The sequence below is a fragment of the Aethalodelphis obliquidens genome, unplaced genomic scaffold, assembly GCF_003676395.1.
Source record: "Aethalodelphis obliquidens isolate GAN/ISIS:26980383/991018 unplaced genomic scaffold, ASM367639v1 scaffold118, whole genome shotgun sequence".
In the NCBI taxonomy this organism is placed as follows: Eukaryota; Metazoa; Chordata; class Mammalia; order Artiodactyla; family Delphinidae; genus Aethalodelphis; species Aethalodelphis obliquidens.
The window spans coordinates 1,383,388-1,401,565 of NW_020838062.1; the positions used below are offsets into that span (position 1 = coordinate 1,383,388).

The 18,178-nt window shown below is 40.1% G+C and overlaps 1 protein-coding gene across 1 annotated transcript in view; it reads left to right on the plus strand.

Moving 5' to 3' along the window:
• The window catches only part of PASD1 (PAS domain containing repressor 1), a 67,485-nt gene that overhangs the window by 44,419 nt on the left and 4,888 nt on the right, over positions 1-18,178 (plus strand). Inside the window, exons 10-12 of the mRNA XM_027097994.1 lie at positions 7,848-7,974; positions 10,603-10,784; positions 17,915-18,097. Coding sequence (XP_026953795.1) covers positions 7,848-7,974; positions 10,603-10,784; positions 17,915-18,097 — 492 coding nt within the window. The remainder of the gene's footprint in view (positions 1-7,847; positions 7,975-10,602; positions 10,785-17,914; positions 18,098-18,178) is intronic.

Consider the following 18,178-nt stretch of genomic DNA (forward strand, 5'->3'; position numbering starts at 1 on the left):
AGCTTTAAAAAGAATTAAGCTGTGCTCTATGTCAGACATTGTTCAAGGTCTTTTTGACTTGTGAGTGCATTTCGAAATGAGAGGTTAGTGACCTGCCTGCTACTGTAGGCTATATGAGTAGAATCATGAGATGGCAGAGTCATCTGCCCATTATGGGCAGAACCCAATTCCTAATTAATCTGGATTGTCCTCCATCCTTTCCTTTTCTTTTTTATAAACTTATCTATTTATTTATTTTTGGCTGTGTTGGGTCTTCGTTGCTGTGCACGGGCTTTCTCTAGTTGTGGCGAGCCAAGGCTACTCTTTGTGGTTGTGCTCGGGCTTCTCATTGCGGTGGCTTCTCCTGTTGTGGAGCACGGGCTCTAGGCACGCGAGCTTCAGTAGTTGTGGCACGTGGGCTCAGTAGTTGTGGCTCGCGGGCTCTAGAGCGCAGGCTCAGTAATTGTGGCCCATGGGCCTAGTTGCTCCGCGACATGTGGGATCTTCCTGGACCAGGGCTCAAACCCGTGTCCCCTGCATTGGCAGGCGTATTCTTAACCACTGCACCACCAGGGAAGTCCTGCCTCCATCTTTTTCTTAAGCCGTTAAATGTATCATCCAATTATCCATTCACCAGACGTTCATCTAGAGAATCCTATAGGGATACACATTAATAGAAATATGACACCTGGTTCTGCCCTCAATGATCTAAATTCTAGTCTGGGAGATAAGATCAAACTGCAAGAAAAACAGATATAGAAGAACAGAAAAAGCATCCTAGGAAACCTTCCCAATGGATAGTCTCACCTTACCTGTCACTCCATGGGTGCATGTAACATATCTGCTAGGCTGGTTCGCTGCGGTGGTGACAGTACTACAGAGAGAAAAGACGACCTAGACATCAGAAGATAAGGGTTCAATTCCTGATTCAGCCATTTACCAATTATGTGACTGGGGGAATGTTATTTTACCATGGGGAGCCTCAGTTTCATTATCTGTAAAATGGGAGTGGTAATAATCTCTGCCAGGCTACCTCATAAAGATATATGATAATGCTCAAAGGAACCTCATTTGTTAATATATTGTCTGTATTCATGCAATAGAATGAAACTTCTGTGAGAGCAAGGGTACTCTTGTTCATCAGCATATCACCAAATACCTTGAACAGGGCTGGCCACACATAGTAGGTGCTCATAATAAATATTAGATGCACAAATGAATACTGTATGTTAAAGCACTCTATTATTTTTATAGCACTCTTTAAATGTCTGGTAAAGGGATTTCAAGAACAGTATCAACAGGTTGGATGTGTAGACTCTCACTTTGGTTTTCAGGCTTCCATGTGATTTTGCTTGAAAGGATTTTCATGTTCCGTGGACTATGCAGGTATTTAAGTTCTTCTGTAACATGGAGATGCTGTGAACACATATTTTCAATATGAAGTGCTGATTTTTCTATTGTATTTTCCAACTCTTGCTCATTCAACAAGCTACTTCTGTGTAGATAAAACTTTCTCCCTTCTGGAGACGTACCTCTGCTTAACCTAGCATTCTGTTCAAGACAGTAGGAAACAGTGAGGAAATGAGGTAGAAGACGGTTAATTTAAATAGAGCAGTGCTCTGTTTACACACAAACTAATTTTCAGCTATGCTAGGAAAAAAGGCCAAGGCATCCATATAGCTCTGGCCATCAATCTGACATCTACACAGCTGACAGCCGGACTTCATCAGTCAGTCAACAGATATTTACCCAGGATCTGTAGTGTGCTGTGTGTGAAGAATCCATTCCTTCAACTTAATGTTCTGAGGAAAGTTGGATTAAAAAAATTCTCACTTTATAAAATTTATAAAACCTAAGTAATTTTAACATTGAAAGGTAAGTTTTTTAAAAAAAATTCATAATCTTATCACCATGGCATAGTTGCTATTTAATTTTGCTAATTTCCATTCAGTATCAGTCTACCATCACATCTGTTTTTTACTTAGTTATAATGATAGCTTGCCTAATACTCCATTCCCTTTGGCTTTCACTTATCACTAAATTCTACCTATGTACAGTCCCAAATTTAATCATTTCAGTAACTGTACAATATACTATGGAATTGAGGGACTTCTGTTTCCAATCAAGATGGAGTGACAGGACTAGATTGACTTTCCTGCCCAAAACAGCCAAAAATAAAAGACAAAAATATATGAAATAACAGTTTTCAAGATAATGGACATCAGGCAATAAAGGACAGGGACTCTTAAGAGATGGGAAACGAAAGGTCTTGCCTTAGTTATAGGGAAAAATTAGCCCTAGGCTAACTATTGCTCTGGTTCTGACTATCACATCATTAAGGCAAGACCAAAGGGATCAAATCAAGTAATTTAACTACATTCCAGAACAAAGATGAAGAATGTTTATAGGATGCAAAATTATCCAATACCCCCAGAAGGTAAAATTAACAATATTTGGCATTCAGTCAAAGATTACCAGGCATTCAAAAAAAGCAATAGTAATATGTAACTCTTCTTGAAGAGAAAGCCCAATCGATAGGAACTCACGCAGATCAAACACAGGTTTTAGAATTAGTGGACAGGAATATTAACATATGTGTTACGTATGTTCAGAATTTTAAGTAGGGACGTGGAAGATGGGGAAAAATCTCAAGTTGAAATTTGAGCAATGAAAACAACACCAGATGGGACTGATGGCAGATTAAACATTGCAGATTTAGTAGATTGGAGGATTTAAAGACAAAGCAATAGAAATTCTCCAAAATTAAACACAAAGAGAAAAAAGTTTTAAAAGAACAAGAAAAAAGAAAAGAGCATCGATTAGCTGTTAGAAACTCTTCAAGTGGCCAAATATATGTGTAAATGGAGTCTCCGAAGTGTAGAGGGAAGTACAGAAATATTTGAAATAATAATGGCCAGAGAATTGTCCATATTTGATAAAAGCTATAAATCCAGAGATTCAAGGATCTCAACTAAACCTAAGCAAAAGAAACATGAGGAAAACCACACAAAGCATACACTGGCCCCTGCCAGGGATCATCATATTTTGATCTGTCAGCTGTTACTATGGACAATGCTGTATTCAAAAAAGGCATGTTCTGTTGAGAACAGCTGTTAACTGGCAAGGAGTTGAGAACAAGGCGATGTATTGAGAACAAAGTTCTTTCCACAAAACCACCACCTCACCATTTGAACAGCAGTGGCTTTAAGTAGTAGCATCAATGCCAATCCAAAGCAAATTCTTCCTAATTGACTCTGTCCCAAATACTTTATTTTAAATGATGAGTTTAGGTGACTTGTGTTGCCAGCTTCTGACATTCTGTCATCCATCCCTAGAGATCTGTTGTTCCTGGACTGTGTTGCACTACGCAGGCATTGTGGCAAAATTGGAGCTTGTACATTATCAGGTTGCTTTTTCACTCAAATCCATTGTGCCTGGAGCTGGTAGACTGTTCTTTAGAAGGAGCTGGCTTTGAGCATGTACCAGGGGCTGGGTGGGGCAGGAGAGCCATAGTATATATCAGACTCAGAAGCACTCTGCCCAAGCTGATTATGTGTTAATGAGGAGGACAGGACAAACCTGAGTTAGGGAGCAATCATGAAAGCATCTGCCATTGATTTTACACCTACTGTGTGCTAAGCACTTAATCATGTGTTCATTCAACAGATACTTATTGTATCCAGAAAGTGGTCTAAGAAGGTCAGCCCTAACTCAATCTAGGGGTGTCCGGAGTGGGGGGCGTGACATGGTACTTAGGATTAAGTTTTATTGAGGACTTACGTGTCAAGCATTGGACTAGGTGCTTGACCCCCACAGTAACTCTACAAGGCGTTATTATTCCAGTTTTACAGATGGTGAATCTTGGATTCTTGCTATTGAAAAACTTGCCCAAAGTTACATAATAAGTGGCAGAGCCCAGATTAAAACCAAGGCCTGTCTGGTCCCAATATCTATGCTCTTCCTACACAGTGAAGCATCTGCCTTCAAATCAAAGCTCTTTGTTTTCTCATATTGTCCTATTCTTTGTTTCATGACTTCCTTTTCTTTATATTTTTGAGCATTTTAAACATACCTAGTTTTAAAGGCCATTTTAGATTCATTTATTAATTCATTGACCAAATATTTATTCAACACCTACTTTGTAACATACACTGTTTTAGGTGAGGGGAGTAGATACATCAGTTAACAAAACTGAAAAATTCCTGTTCTAGAGGAGCTTACATTCCAACAGGAGGAGATAGACTTAGATAAACAAGATAAGTACAGTAAATAAACAAATCATATATTAGAAGGTGAGAAGAGCTATTGAAGAAAGTAGAGTAGGAAGCAAAGGATTGGAAATGCAACAGATGGGGGAGTGCAGTGTTAAGTATGAGCAAAGATTGAAGGAGGTGAGAAAGCTAGCCATGAAGATATCTGGGGGAAAATTCAAGAAGAGGGAAAACCAGTGCAAGGCCTTGAGGTGGAAGCGTGCCTGGTATTTAGAGGAATAGCTGGAGCAGAGTGAGCAAAAGTGAGAGTAGGTACGGATGAAGTCAGAGATGTCATGGCAGTTGGGTCAAGTAGGGCCTTGGAAGCCATTGTATGGATTTTGGATTTTACTCTAAATGAAATCGGGAGCCATTGGAGAGTTATGAGCAGAATGATGTGATATGTTTGGTTTATTAAAAAGAGTCACTATGTTGAGAATAGGCTGTGGGGAGCAGAGGCAAGAGTGGAAACTGGGAGCCTAGTTAGGAGGTTGTCTCAGCAGTCCAAGTGAGAGATGATGATGATGGCTTGCACCAGGGTAGTAACAGTGGAAATTGTGAGAAGTGGTCTCTTTGTAGATATATTTTGAAGATCGAGCCCTTGGATTTGCTGACATCGGATGAAATGTGTGTGAGAGAGAGAGAAGTTAGGGATGACTTTAAGGTGCTTGACCTGAGCAACTGGAAGGATGGTATTGCATTAACTTTGAAAACAGTGGGAAGAATTTGCAGGCTTAGGAGTGTTTGTTGGGAGGTGTAATACAGGGTCTCAGTTTTGAAAATGTTTGAGAAGCCTACTACATAGTTAATTGGAAATGCAGAGCTGGCCTGGAGATAAGGATATGGGAATCATCAACATGGATGGGTCTTAAAGCTAAAAACTTGGATGAAGTGACCAAGGGAGGAAGTAAAGATATAGATAAGGACGAAGGACTAAGCTTGGAGCACCCCCAACGTTAAGAGATCAGAGAGAAGAGAAGGACTCAGCCTTGAGACTTGAGAGGGAGAGACCAGTGAGGTAAGAGGTAAGCCAAGTGAAGAAAGTATTTCCAGGAGGAGGGAATGATGACAGTGCCAAACACTGCTGATAGATTAGGTAGGTTGATGACTCAGAAGTGACCATTAGATTTAGGACCTGGAAGCCATTGCTGACTCGGAGAAAAGTTTTGATGGAGTATAGATGGGGGCAGGGAGATAACATCTGATTGAGTAGGTTTAAGAGAAGATAGTGGAATTGGAGATGTTGAGGACTTCCCTTTGAGAAGTTTTGCTCTCAAGGGAACCACATAAACAGAGCAGTAGGTGGAGAAGTGGTGGGATCCAGAGAGAATTTTTTTTAAAATTTGGCTTAGTTTTATTTTATGTATTTATTTATTTTGCCACACTGTGTGGCCTGTGGGATCCTAGTTCCCCGACCAGGAATCGATCCCAGGCCCTTGGCACTGAAAGCATCGGGTCCTAACCACTGGACCACCAGGGAATTCTCCAGAGAGAATTTTTTTAACCCTATTTTTAAAGAAAATTTATTTTATTGCCGTAAGAGTCATAACATGAGATATACCCTCTTAACAAATTTTAAGTATACATTATTGTTGACTATAGGTACAATGTTGTCCAGTAGACCTCTACTCTCTAGAGCTTATTCATCGTGCTTTTGATCATTCCTATGACTTTTAATTTATTTCTGTCCTTTTTTTGTAAAGGAGTGCTTTTGTAAAATTCTATTCTATTTTACCTAGGGTTTTCCCCATGGCTATTCAATCTGTCATCTTGACTGGAAGCCCTATGGCACTTTTTTATTTCCAAAAAGTAAAATGCAAGCATCTCTTAAAAATTAGGCAGAACACTTTTGACATTAAGCTAATCAAGGGGAAAATGTGAAAATTGGGGGACATACTTCTGGAGTGCCACCCCCACAATGTACACTCCCTTCTAGGTCACAAGAGCATCAGGTATTGGAGGCTGCCTTGGAAGCCTGCTCTGTGTCTAGCCTCAAAGGCCATGCTTCTCTTTAAAATCCTTTAGTGTATTGTTCATGGAAACTGTTATGGAGTAAAAGTGAATCCAAAACTCCTCTTGAACTTGTAAAAGCTTATCGATTGCCTTCCTGCCCCCATGTATGCATGTTCATTTCATCTTTCTTTTTAGCTTCTAGCTGCCTCTCTTGAAAGACTATCTTCAGGCCTTCGTCCTAAATTGTATTTTAAACTGGAATCTTTTAGCTTTCAAAATAGTTTCTTTGCGTTGTTTTTTCCCAAGCCATTTTCTATTACGGCACGTGATTCCATCAGTTGAGATCATTTAAGCTCACTGCATTTATATTGATGAGCTAAAAATTATGAATGCACAAAAATGGACATCTTAACACCCAAGTATATACATTTCTATTGAAAATCATCCAGGAAGCAAGGAGCTAGTGATTAAATTGACATATGGCTATGATAAAGAGCAGAAGCAAGAAGACACAGAAAGAGAGGTCATATCCTATCTCAATGAATACCACCCCAGCAGAATATCTTTCTAAATAATGAAAAGATTGCCACATCCCCAGAAACATATTGCTTATCTTGAAGAGTACAAAACACAATGTACTTGAACAGTGAAGTTGCACAATTTCCTGAAGTTCAAATGCTGGGATTTGATCTGGATGAAAGTGCTCCAACAAACAGCTTCCTTAAGGAAAAATGAGCATGAGTCTATGTCTTAATCCAGTCCCAAACAAACAAACACACAAACCAACAATTTTTTGGCAGAGATGTACAAGATTTCACTGATAAACCAGTTACTTAAATTTCATATGAGCAGTGAGCCCCAGCCTATTCAGAAAGGATCCAGTTGTTACGGAAATGGAAGTGCATCACTAAATGGGAATATAATGTATATGGTTTAAAGTAAAAAATGGCTTAAAGTGAGGTACTAGGGTTAGGGAGAGTGGTGCTGAATTTGAAGTCACTGGATTATATCACTCACTCTGCTCCTAACTTGCTGTATGACCTTCTCCTCTTTGACACTATCAAATGGGGAAGTTGCACTAGAAGCTCCCCAGGGCCACTTCCATCTCTCTGCTACTATATATTAAAGGTACTTTTGCTACTAATACTTTCAACTTTAATTTGTGTAAAAAACATGAAGTGGTTAAACAGCCCCCCAATCATCCTCTCCTTTCTCTAAGCCTAGCCTGTACATGCAGGACCTCTAGAAAAATGGCCCCATCAGTGGGGGTAGTTCTCCTACAGCCTTCCCACTTCTCTGAACCGGCATGCTACCAGCACCTCTGCAGTGCATATATATATATATATATATATAGCCACGGCCTTTGGTTGGCACACAGTTTTCTTATGCTTGTGCTTTTAGCACATCTATACTGTATTTCTCTTCTGAGTTTTGACGTTGGATAGCATGTGGCACCCATAATCTTTTTTTGTTGTTATCTTCCAGCAATTTTTTTCAAGTACGTGTTTCATGATGGTTTTGTGTTAGGTATTCAATTTATTGAAACAATCTTAGAAATGAAGTGAAACGCATCAAAGTTTGTGTTCTGCCAGTTTCTTGTTGTTTTATATATCTTTGTCACCAAATTGAAATGTCATCTTCTCCATCCCTTTTGGAAATTCCTAGGGTCGAGTTAATGTTGTAATGGTTGACCAGTATGGATCACAAGAATCTGCTCGTGTCATTAAAAGAAAGTCTTTTACATATTATGACTCCAGCACATCCACCTTGGAAACCATACCTGAACCACCAGGTGGGTACATTTGGACATTTGGATGGGGACTCTCAGAAGAAAAATAGTGGCCTACAGAGTAGTTACAGTTTTTCAAATGAAGATAATGTTCTATTTATAATGGTGTGAAATTGCAAGAGTGATTTCTAACTTTCTTCATCTTCTGTAAATTTTTTGAGATGATGATTTGAGAGCAGTGAAAATGAATATCTTATCAATGGTTCAAGTGCTTCGGAATGGTATTATTCTCTCCCACTTAATTTTTTAAAGTTTTTATTGAAATATAATATGTGGAATCTAAAAAAATGATACAAATTAACTTATTTACAAAACAGAAATAGACTCACAGACATAGAAAACAAACTTATGATTACCAAAGGGAACTGGGGGGAGAGAGAAATTAGGAGTATGGGATTAACTGATAAGACACCACTATATATAAAATAGATAGATAACAAGGACCTACTGTATAGGAGAGAGAACTATACTCAGTATCTTGCAATAACCTATAATGGAAAAGAATCTGTATATATACATATACATATGTATATATATATTATATACATATAACTTATATATATATATATATATATATAAATAACTGAATCACTTTGCTTTACACCTGAAACTAACAAAACATTGTAAATCTCCCGTTTAATTTTAATCTATAGATTGGTGCTAGATCTCAGTCCTAGGAGGAGTAGCATCTTATCTTCTCATACTTGTGCAGCCTCTTCTGCTATGGTATAGTAGTTGCAGTCCAAGGAAACCTCTTGTTTTTTAAAAACTGTACTATAAAAAGAATTCTTAGTAAAGGGCGAAGTGATAGTCTCTCAAAAACAATGATACTTACTACAGGAGTTTCAATATTAAAGACATTTCATAAATATAACTGTATAAAAAATACGAAACTTAAAGCAGTGGTGGATACATAATGCAAATCATGTCCTCCAATTAGCTGACCTTATCATACTTGTATTGTGGAATGTCCACATATAGAAGTAATGCTTCTATTTTTGAAATATTCTAGTTAACAGTTCTTCCATTATTGCTGTCAATCTCAAAGCTTTGTTTAAAAAATCCTTTCAAAACAAAACGGGGACAAAGTCCATGAACCCATTATTGTGATTTGCAATTTACTTTACGCACAGTAAAAGCCACTCTTTGGGGTGTGCAGTTCTTGACAAAGGCAAAGAGTCATACATCCATCACCACAGTACCAAACAGAACAGTTATGTCACCCCCCAAATTCCTTTGTGCTGCCTCTTTGAACTCAAACTCTGTCCCCCATCCTCTGGCAACTATTGATCTGCATTCTATCTCTGCTTTCCTTTTATCAGAATGTCATGTAAATGGAATCATACAATGTCTAGCCTTTTTCGGTCTAGCTTTGTTAAAAAAAATAAATTTCAGATTCATACATGTGTGAGTCAATGGTTCATTCCTTTTTTCTTGCTGAGTAGTACTTAATCTTATGAATGCACTACAGTGTTTTCTGTGTGTGTGGTTTTTTTTTTGTTTTTTTTTTTTTTAACTCATTCATCTGAAGAAGGACATCTGGGTTGTTTCCAAGCTTTGGTGATTTAAAGCTACTGTAAACATTTGCATAGAGGATTTTTGTGTGCCTATATATTTTTAATTCATTTGGGTAAATTCCTGGGAGTGGGACTACTGGGTCATATGGGAAGTGCGTGTGAAGAGAACTGCCAAACTCTTTTCTGAAATGACTCTATAATTTTGCATTATTCAAATAATGTTCTCCACTTTGCTTTTTGTGGCTGCCGAAGGAAAGTCATGTCACAACACCTCCGAGAGTGCTTCAGGCACTCCCAAGATCCCACATTCTGGGAAACCTAGTTTTACAGAAGTGATTTATGACTAGGTTTGATTTGGTTTTATCAGTTGGAAGGTACCAAATTCCAGAGGCAGAGCCAAAAGAACTTTTATAAAGAAAAGACACTTAACACGAATGGGTTGGGTGCCTGCTTATGCTTGGATGGATGGAGGTAAAGTGAGACATTCCCTTCTTTTACTTAATTTTCAAATACGAACAGATTTTTTAAACAATTTTTTAAAAGTTAATTAATTAATTAATTTAATTTTGGCTGTGCTGGGTCTTCGTTGCTGCACGTGGGCTTTCTCTAGTTGTGGCGAGCAGGGGCCGCTCTTTGTTGTGCACGGGCTTCTCATTGCAGTGGCTTCTCTTGTGTGGATGGAGCACAGGCTCTACGTGCACAGACTTCAGTAGTTGCAGCACGTGGGCTCATTAGTTGTGGCACACAGGCCCAGTAGTTGTGGCTCGCGGGCTCTAGAGCGCTGGCTCAGTAGTTGCGGCACACAGGCTTAGTTGCTCCATGGCATGTGGGATCTTCCTGGACCAGGGCTCGAACCCATGTCCCCTGCATTGGCAGGCGGATTCTTAACCACTGCGCCACCAGAAAAGTCCCTCAAATGTGAACAGATTTTTAAGTAGTGTTCTGTATTACTCCTGGTACCTGGCACACCTAATCATTAATATGGAATAAAACTGGACTTTCCTGTTTTTATAATTTATAACAGGAAATAAACAGAGAAATTTGTGTAATCTGTTTGATAGTGTTAGTACTTTTGCTTTTTTCATCATGAATTCCACTGTCTTTTCTTCCTCAGCACCATTATCTTTGCCGAGCTTTGAAGTCAAAACTGAGGTGGAACATGTGGAGCAGATGGACCACATGGGTGACATGGAGCAGGTGGATGAGGAGAAAGAGGTGGACAAGGTGGACCAGGTACCCCAGGAGGACCGGGAGACCATCTCGTTCCCCAGTGTCACTGCTGACGTCGGAAATCAGGTATCTCTGGGAGCCTTGCTCCACGTATTCGTCTGTACCACTAACCTGCAAAGCCCCGAATTTCCACTCTTGTGCTCAATTTCACTTTGCAAAAAGCATGCTCTTTGTTTTTTTAAACTGTATCACCGTTTCTGTTGTACTGGATTTTCTGATGCAGCTGAGAATCCAATGGGCTGTAGCCAACAGGGAGATTGGAGGTTCTCTAAGACCAAATCCTGTTCTCTTAATGTGAAATATGCAGAGACACTTTGTGCTTGAGAGAAAGTTCGAGCCAAATAGGAAGCTTAAATACTAAGAAAGGGCACTATTTTTAAGAGCTGTGCTCGTCACCCGTGAGGGGATGCTAACCATCCCATGGGAGGATGACTTTCCTGCCTACCCATACCAGCACTGCCTACCCATACCAACACTTCCCCACCACGAGCTAGGTTTCCACAATGGAATTGTTATTAGGTTAGAAGCATCCCTTTCAGAATGTTAGATATATCCAACCTCCAACTGTCAGCACCAATGTATGGTTCAAGGCCAAATCAAAACAGTTGGATTAACTATTCTGTTGCTCTTCTACCCCCAAATTTGTGTACATAATCACAAATTTGGGTGATCATCTTTTATATTAGACAGGATTATTATAATCAGGATTGGCAGCCAAGATAATGAGTTTATGGTCTGTTATGTGGAATTGTATGCATTAATTACCAAGCCTTAGACGAGGCTCTTCATTCCTAATGCCAAAGGCATCCTTTTCTAATGAGAAGAAATGAGGGCTGGAAAATAGTTGTTTGAGTTTGGCCCCAGTACTGTGACCTTGGCACATCCCTGAGCCTCAGTTTCTCCAACTTGAAATGGTCTGCTTGCCTTGAAGGGATTTTTAGACTGCTATGAAAATTCTTTGAACTATTTAAAAGAAAATTTCTGTAGAAATACATTTGTCTTTATGTCTCTATCATGCTAAAAAGTTGTGGTTCCCCTTTCACTGTTGATAGGTTTCTCTTCTCCTTCGAATTAATTTATATTTAAACTTTAAATATAACTTTACTTTAAAATAGTCAAAATAACCAGCAATGCGTGTGTGTAGCCTGGCTCTGCACGTGATAGTGTAATAGGCTTGTTTCTGGGTGCCATGGGTTGACAGACTGGAGTGTACCCAGAAGATTGAGAGCAGGGTGGAGAGGGGCTGGAAAATGTCACATTGTCTTCAGTGGAAAGCACTGGAGAAGGGAGACTGGGACGGACAGGACAGCTTCATCCAAATAGCTGCAGGGCCGTCCTGCTCCTTAAGTGGAAGATATGTCTCCAATGGATCAAACTATGGCAAAGAGCGAGCAGCTCAGGGTGGGCAACTTTCTTGCTCCCTTCAAGGAAGTCCTTCTAGATGGGTTAGGTTCCCCCCCCAGGTGGTGAACCGCCTCCCCTTCAATGGAAAGGTTTGAGCCAAGGCTTGGTAGCTCGTCTGCCAGGGACAGCAGAGAAAAGATTCCTACCTGGAGAAGTGAGGGTAGATGTGATGACCTGTAACGTTTGTCTCTTCCAGTCCTGAGTTAAGAGATTTTCTTTTGTCTAATGAATGCCTGCTTTCTTAGAGGAAGATATACACTATATTGTGAAAGAAGGACAATTGGGCAATTTTCAATGGATTAAAAATAACATATAATTTTTTACTCCAAATGAGAAAAAAAACAACTTGAATGTTTTTTTTCTCTCTCTCTTTAATAACTCAGCTATATGTTTCCACTAACCATAAATAGGTTGAAGGACCACAGTATATCTTCTTTTTGTCTTTAGTGATTGCCATGTGTGTGTACCTTTTTCTCATCATTAATATGGGGATTGTGGATTGGCACTGTGACTCTCTCGTCTTGTTATACACACAGTGTCTAGCACAGATCAAGGCAAGCAACAGTTGTTTCTAGGTCCTACTTACAGCTCTGACAGCTCTTTTCCAAGAATCTCACCTCTTTGCTGTCTCCCTCAGCCAGTCAGTTGAGAAGTCCTATCCGCTTCCTTAATTTCTCTAAAATGTGTCCCTGCATTTGGACTTTTAAATTTTCTTTTTTTTTACTTCCAGTTTTATTGAGATGCAGTTGGCATTCAGCACTGTAAAAGTTTGTGTGCAGCATGAGTTGACTTACATACATCATGAAATAATTACCACAATAAATGTAGTGAACATCCATCATCTCACATAGATACACAATTAAGGAAATAGAAAAAAACTTTTTCCTTGTAATAAGAGGCCTTAGGATTTACTCTCCTAACAGTTTTCATATATAACAGACAGCAGTGTTCATTATATTCATCATGTTGTACATTCCATCTTAGAACTTATTTATCTTTGACTTGGAGTTTGTATCTTTTGACTGCCTTCATCCAGTTTCCCCACCCACCCCCTTACCCACCTGTGATAACCACAGATCTGTTTTCTTTTTCTACGAGTTTGTTTCTTTGTTTGTTTTTGAAGTGTAATAGACCTACAACACTATGTTAGTTCCTGGTACACAACACAGTGATTTGATATTTCTATACATTTCAAAATGATCACCACGATAAGTCTAGTTACCATCTGTCACCATAGAAATATATAATTATTGACTGTGTTCCCCACACTGTACTTTTCATACCCGTGACTCATGTATTTTGCAGGTGGAGGTTTGTACTTCTTAGTCTCCTCACCTTCTCCTCTAATCCCCCACTCCCCTCCCCTCTGGCAACCAACTGTTTGTTTTCTGTATCTATGACTCTGTTTCAGTTTTGTCTTTATTTGTTCATTTGTTTTGTTTTTTAGATTCCACATTTAGTGAAATCAATGTATTGGTGTCTCTCTGTCCTGACTTATTTAACTTAGCTTTATACACTGTAGGCCCATCCATGTTGCTGCAAATGGCAAAATTTCATTCTTTTTTAAGGCTGAGTAATATTCCAGTTGTATATATGCTGCATCTTTATTCATTTATCTATCAATGGGCACTTAGGTTGCTTCCATATCTTGGCTATTGGAAATAATGCTGCAATGAACATAGAGGTACCTATATCTTTTCTAATTACTGTGTTTCTTTCTTTCGGATAAGTACCCAGGAATGGAATTTCTGGATCTTATGGTAGTTTCATTTTTAATTTTTTGAGGAATCTCCATACTGTTTTCCGTAGTGGCTGCACCAGTATACATTCCCACCAACAGTGCAGGAGGGTTCCCTTCTCTCCACACCCTCACCAACACTTTGACTATTTGTTGTCTTTTTGATGATAGCCATTCTCACAGGTGTGAGGTGGTAGCTCATTGTGGTTTTGATTTGCATTTCCCTGAAAATTAGTGATGCTGAGCATATTTTCATGTGCCTGTTGGCGATCTGTATGTTTTCTTTGGAAAAATATCTATTCATATCCTCTGCCCATTTGGGGGTTGTTTGTTTGCTGTTTTTTTTTTAACATCTTTATTGGAGTATAATTGCTGTATAATGGTGTGTCAGTTTCTGCTGTATAACAAAGTGAATCAGCTATACATATACATATATCCCCATATCTCCTCCCTCTTATGTCTCCCTCCCACCATCCCTATCGCACCCCTCTAGGTGGTCACAAAGCACCAAGCCAATCTCCCTGTGCTATGCGGCTGCTTCCCACTAGCTATCTGTTTAACATTTGGTAGTGTATATATGTACATGCCACTCTCTCACTTCGTCCCAGATTACCCTTCCCCCTCCCCATGTCCTCAATTCCATTCTCTACATCTGCGTCTTTATTCCTGTCCTGCCCCTAGGTTCTGCAGAACCATTTTTTTTTTAAGATTCCATATATATGTGTTAGCATACGGTATTTGTCTTTCTCTTTCTGACTTACTTCACTCTGTATGACAGACTCTAGGTCCATCCACCTCACTACAAATAACTCAATTTCGTTTCTCTTTATGGCTAAGTAATATTCCATTGTATATACGTGCCACATCTTCTTTATCCATTCATCTGTTGATGGACACTTAGGTTGCTTCCATGTCCTGGCTCTTGTAAATAGAGCTGCAATGAACATTGTGGTACATGTCTCTTTTTGAATTATGGTTTTCTCAGGGATTATGCCCAGTAGTGGGATTGCTGGGTCATATGCTAGTTCTATTTTCAGTTTTTTAAGGAACTTCCATAGGGACTGTATCAATTTACATTCCCACCAACAGTGCAGGAGGGTTCCCTTTTCTCCACACCTTCTCCAGCATTTATTGTTTGTAGATTTTTTGATGTTGAATTGTATCAGTTCTTTGTATATTTTGGATATTAACCCCTTACCAGATATATCTTTTGCAAATATTTTTCTCCCGTTTGGTTGGTGGCCTTTTCATTTTGTTGATAGTTTCCTTTGCATTGCAAAGGCTTTTTAGTTGGATGTAGTCCCATTGGTTTACTTTTCCTTTTGTTTCCCTTGCCTGGGGAGACATATCCAAAAAAAAAAATTACTAAAGACTGATGTCAAAGAGCATACTGCCTATGTTTTCTTCTAGAAGTTTTATGGTTTCAGGCCTTACATTTAACTCTTTAATCCATTTTGAATTTATTTTTATACAAGTTGTGATATTCTTTGGCATGTTGCTGTACAGTTTTCCCAACACCATTTATTGAAGAGAATGTTTTCTCTCTGTTGTATATTCTTGCCAACTTTGTTGTAGATTAATTGCCCATATGAGTGTGGGTCCATTTCAGAGCTCTGTATTCTGTTCCATTGATCTATATGTCTGTTTTTGTGCCAGTACTATTCTGTTTTGATTACAGTAGCTTTGTAGTGTAGTCTGAAGTCAGGGAGCATGATACCTCCAGCTTTGTTCTTATTTCTCAAGATTATCTTGGCTCTTCAGCATCTTTCGTATTTTCATACAAATTTTAGAATTATTCTAGTTCTGTGAAAATGCCATTGGTATTTTGATAGAGATTACATTGAATCTGTACATTGCCTTGGGTAATATGGTCATTTTAACAACATTAATTCTTCCTATCCATGAGTACAGTATAGCTTTCCATCTATTCATGGCATCTTCAGTTTTTTTCACCAGTATCCTATAGTTTTCAGCATATAGGTCTTTAACCTCCTTAGGTTTATTCCTAGGTATTTTATTCTTTTTGATGCAGTTGTAAATGGGATTATTTCATTAATTTCTCTTTCTGATAGTTTGTTGTTAATGTATACAAATGCAACAGATTTCTGTATATTAATTTTGTACCCTCAACTTTACCGAATTCATTTATAAGTTCTGGTAGTTTTTTGGTGATGTCTTTAGACTAGGTCCTGACAGGGAAATCTATGGGGCTACGGTGGTCCTGGAGCTGGTGTCTGCCTGCCAGTGGGCAGGGCTGGGGCCCAGGGGGTCTTGAGGCCAGTGCCAGCTCCTGGTGGACAGGTCCATGTTCTGAGCCCTCTGGTGGATGGGGTCAGGTCTTGGGGTAGCTGGGAGCTCAGGTGGTCCTAAGGCAGCAAGCCTGCTGGTGGTTGGGGTCTGAGTCCCTATCCGGCTATTGGTTTGGCCTGAGGCGTCCCAGAAGTGGCACCTATAGACTGTTGGGCCAGGGCTAGGCTGGGTCCTGGGGCTAATAAGCTAGAGGGAGGCCTCCAAAATGGCTCTTGCCAGCACCAGTGTCCTTGTGCCAGAACCCCATGGCTGCCACCAGTTTCTGTGTCCCAAGAGTGACCTACATTTGCCTGCTGCCTCTCTGGGAGATTCTCCAAGATCAGCAGGTGGGTCTGACCCAGGCTCCTATCCAATTACTGCTTCTGCCCTGGGTATCAGAGTGTGTGAGAGTTTGTGTGCATCCTTTAAGAGTGGAATCCCTATTTCCTATGCCCCCTGGCTCTCCTGAAAGTAAGCCCCACTGTCCTTCAAAGCCAAATCTTCTGGGAGCTCATCTTCCCAGGGCAGGACCCCCAGCCTGGGGAGTCTGATGTGGGGCTCAGACCTCTCACTCCTTGGGGAGAACCTCTGCAATTGTAATTATCCTCCTGTCTGTGGGTCACCCACCCTTGGGGTATGGGTCTTGACTATCCTGTGACTCCATCCCTGCCACCCACCTCTTTATGGTTACTTCTTTATATATGTAGCTGTAGAAGATCTTTTCTGCTGGTCTTCAAGTCTTCTGATCAACAGTTGAGATCAGTGTCTTCCTACTCTGCCATCTTGGACACTCCCCTGACCCTTCCTTTCTGTTTCCTGTTTCTGATCTGTTTTAGGCCCCTGTTGTCTCTACCTTGAATTACCTCTACAGCCTCCTAACTAGCTTCTCTCTGACTCTAAACTTACTTCCTCCTGTCAGTTCATCTTCCACACAGCTGCCAGAAGGCATGTTGTACAACACTGATGTGAGCATGTTACTTCCCCAATCAGATTTGTGTTTTAGAACACTCCTCCTGGCAGCAGTGCAAGGTGGCTGATGAATAAAATTCAAGTTCCCCGGCCACCTAAATGTGTATGGTTTGCACAATGCTCTTTTCCTGGCTTCCCTTCCACGTGTGATTTGCCTCATCCCTCCTTTCCAGCCAATCCGAAGCATTAGTTTGTCCCCCAACACATTCTCTAATTTTATCAAGCTTTACATTTGTTTATTTCCAGATCTGAGGCTGGTACTCAAGTTAAAATTAGATTTCTAGGGCCAAGCAGAAAGTATTCCACCAAGTACTATGGTTGTGTATGGACAGTACCTACTTGATTGGGGACTGTGAAAATCGGATCTGTGAATTCTGTACAGTGCTTAGACGAGTGCCTGGAATAAAGGAAGTGCCAGTTGAGCATCCTTCTTCTTCCTGCATTGCTAGCAGAGGCATCGATAAGTGTTTCCCCATGTCTCATTTGTGATCGGACCTGCTTCACTCTGACTCTTTCACTAAGGACTTTGGGAAGGTTACTTCATGTCTCTGGGCCAATTCCACAGCTTTATGTTTAGGGGGAAAATTAGACTAAATGATCCCCGTAATCCACTTCTGATATAGAATTTCTGGATTCCCTAACCATTTCTTTAAACTTTCTAGTAGTGAATGAAATCAGGGTTGGAGTGTCACTTTTCTCATTCTCAGTCTTTCAAAACTTGGAAATAAAACAATATGGTAGAATTTGGAGAACCCAATGGCCCTGTGTATGAACCATAAGTGATTCCTTCACACAGTCACTACACCCACCGCCGTCCGTCATATGGTACGTCAACAGACGGGAGGAGGAGCTGATGAAGAGGTTCCGGGAGCAGCTGGAGGAGAGGACGCAGATGCTGCGGGGTGAGATCTGGAACCAGAACCATGCGCTGGAAATGTTGAAGGAGCAGCTCCAGTCAATGCAGGATTCCAAGTTGCAGGTCAGAGGCCAGTTCTATGTAAGTGGCGGAAGGGAGAGGAGAAAGGGACCTTGACAGTCTTCAAGGAGTTAGTCAATAGGG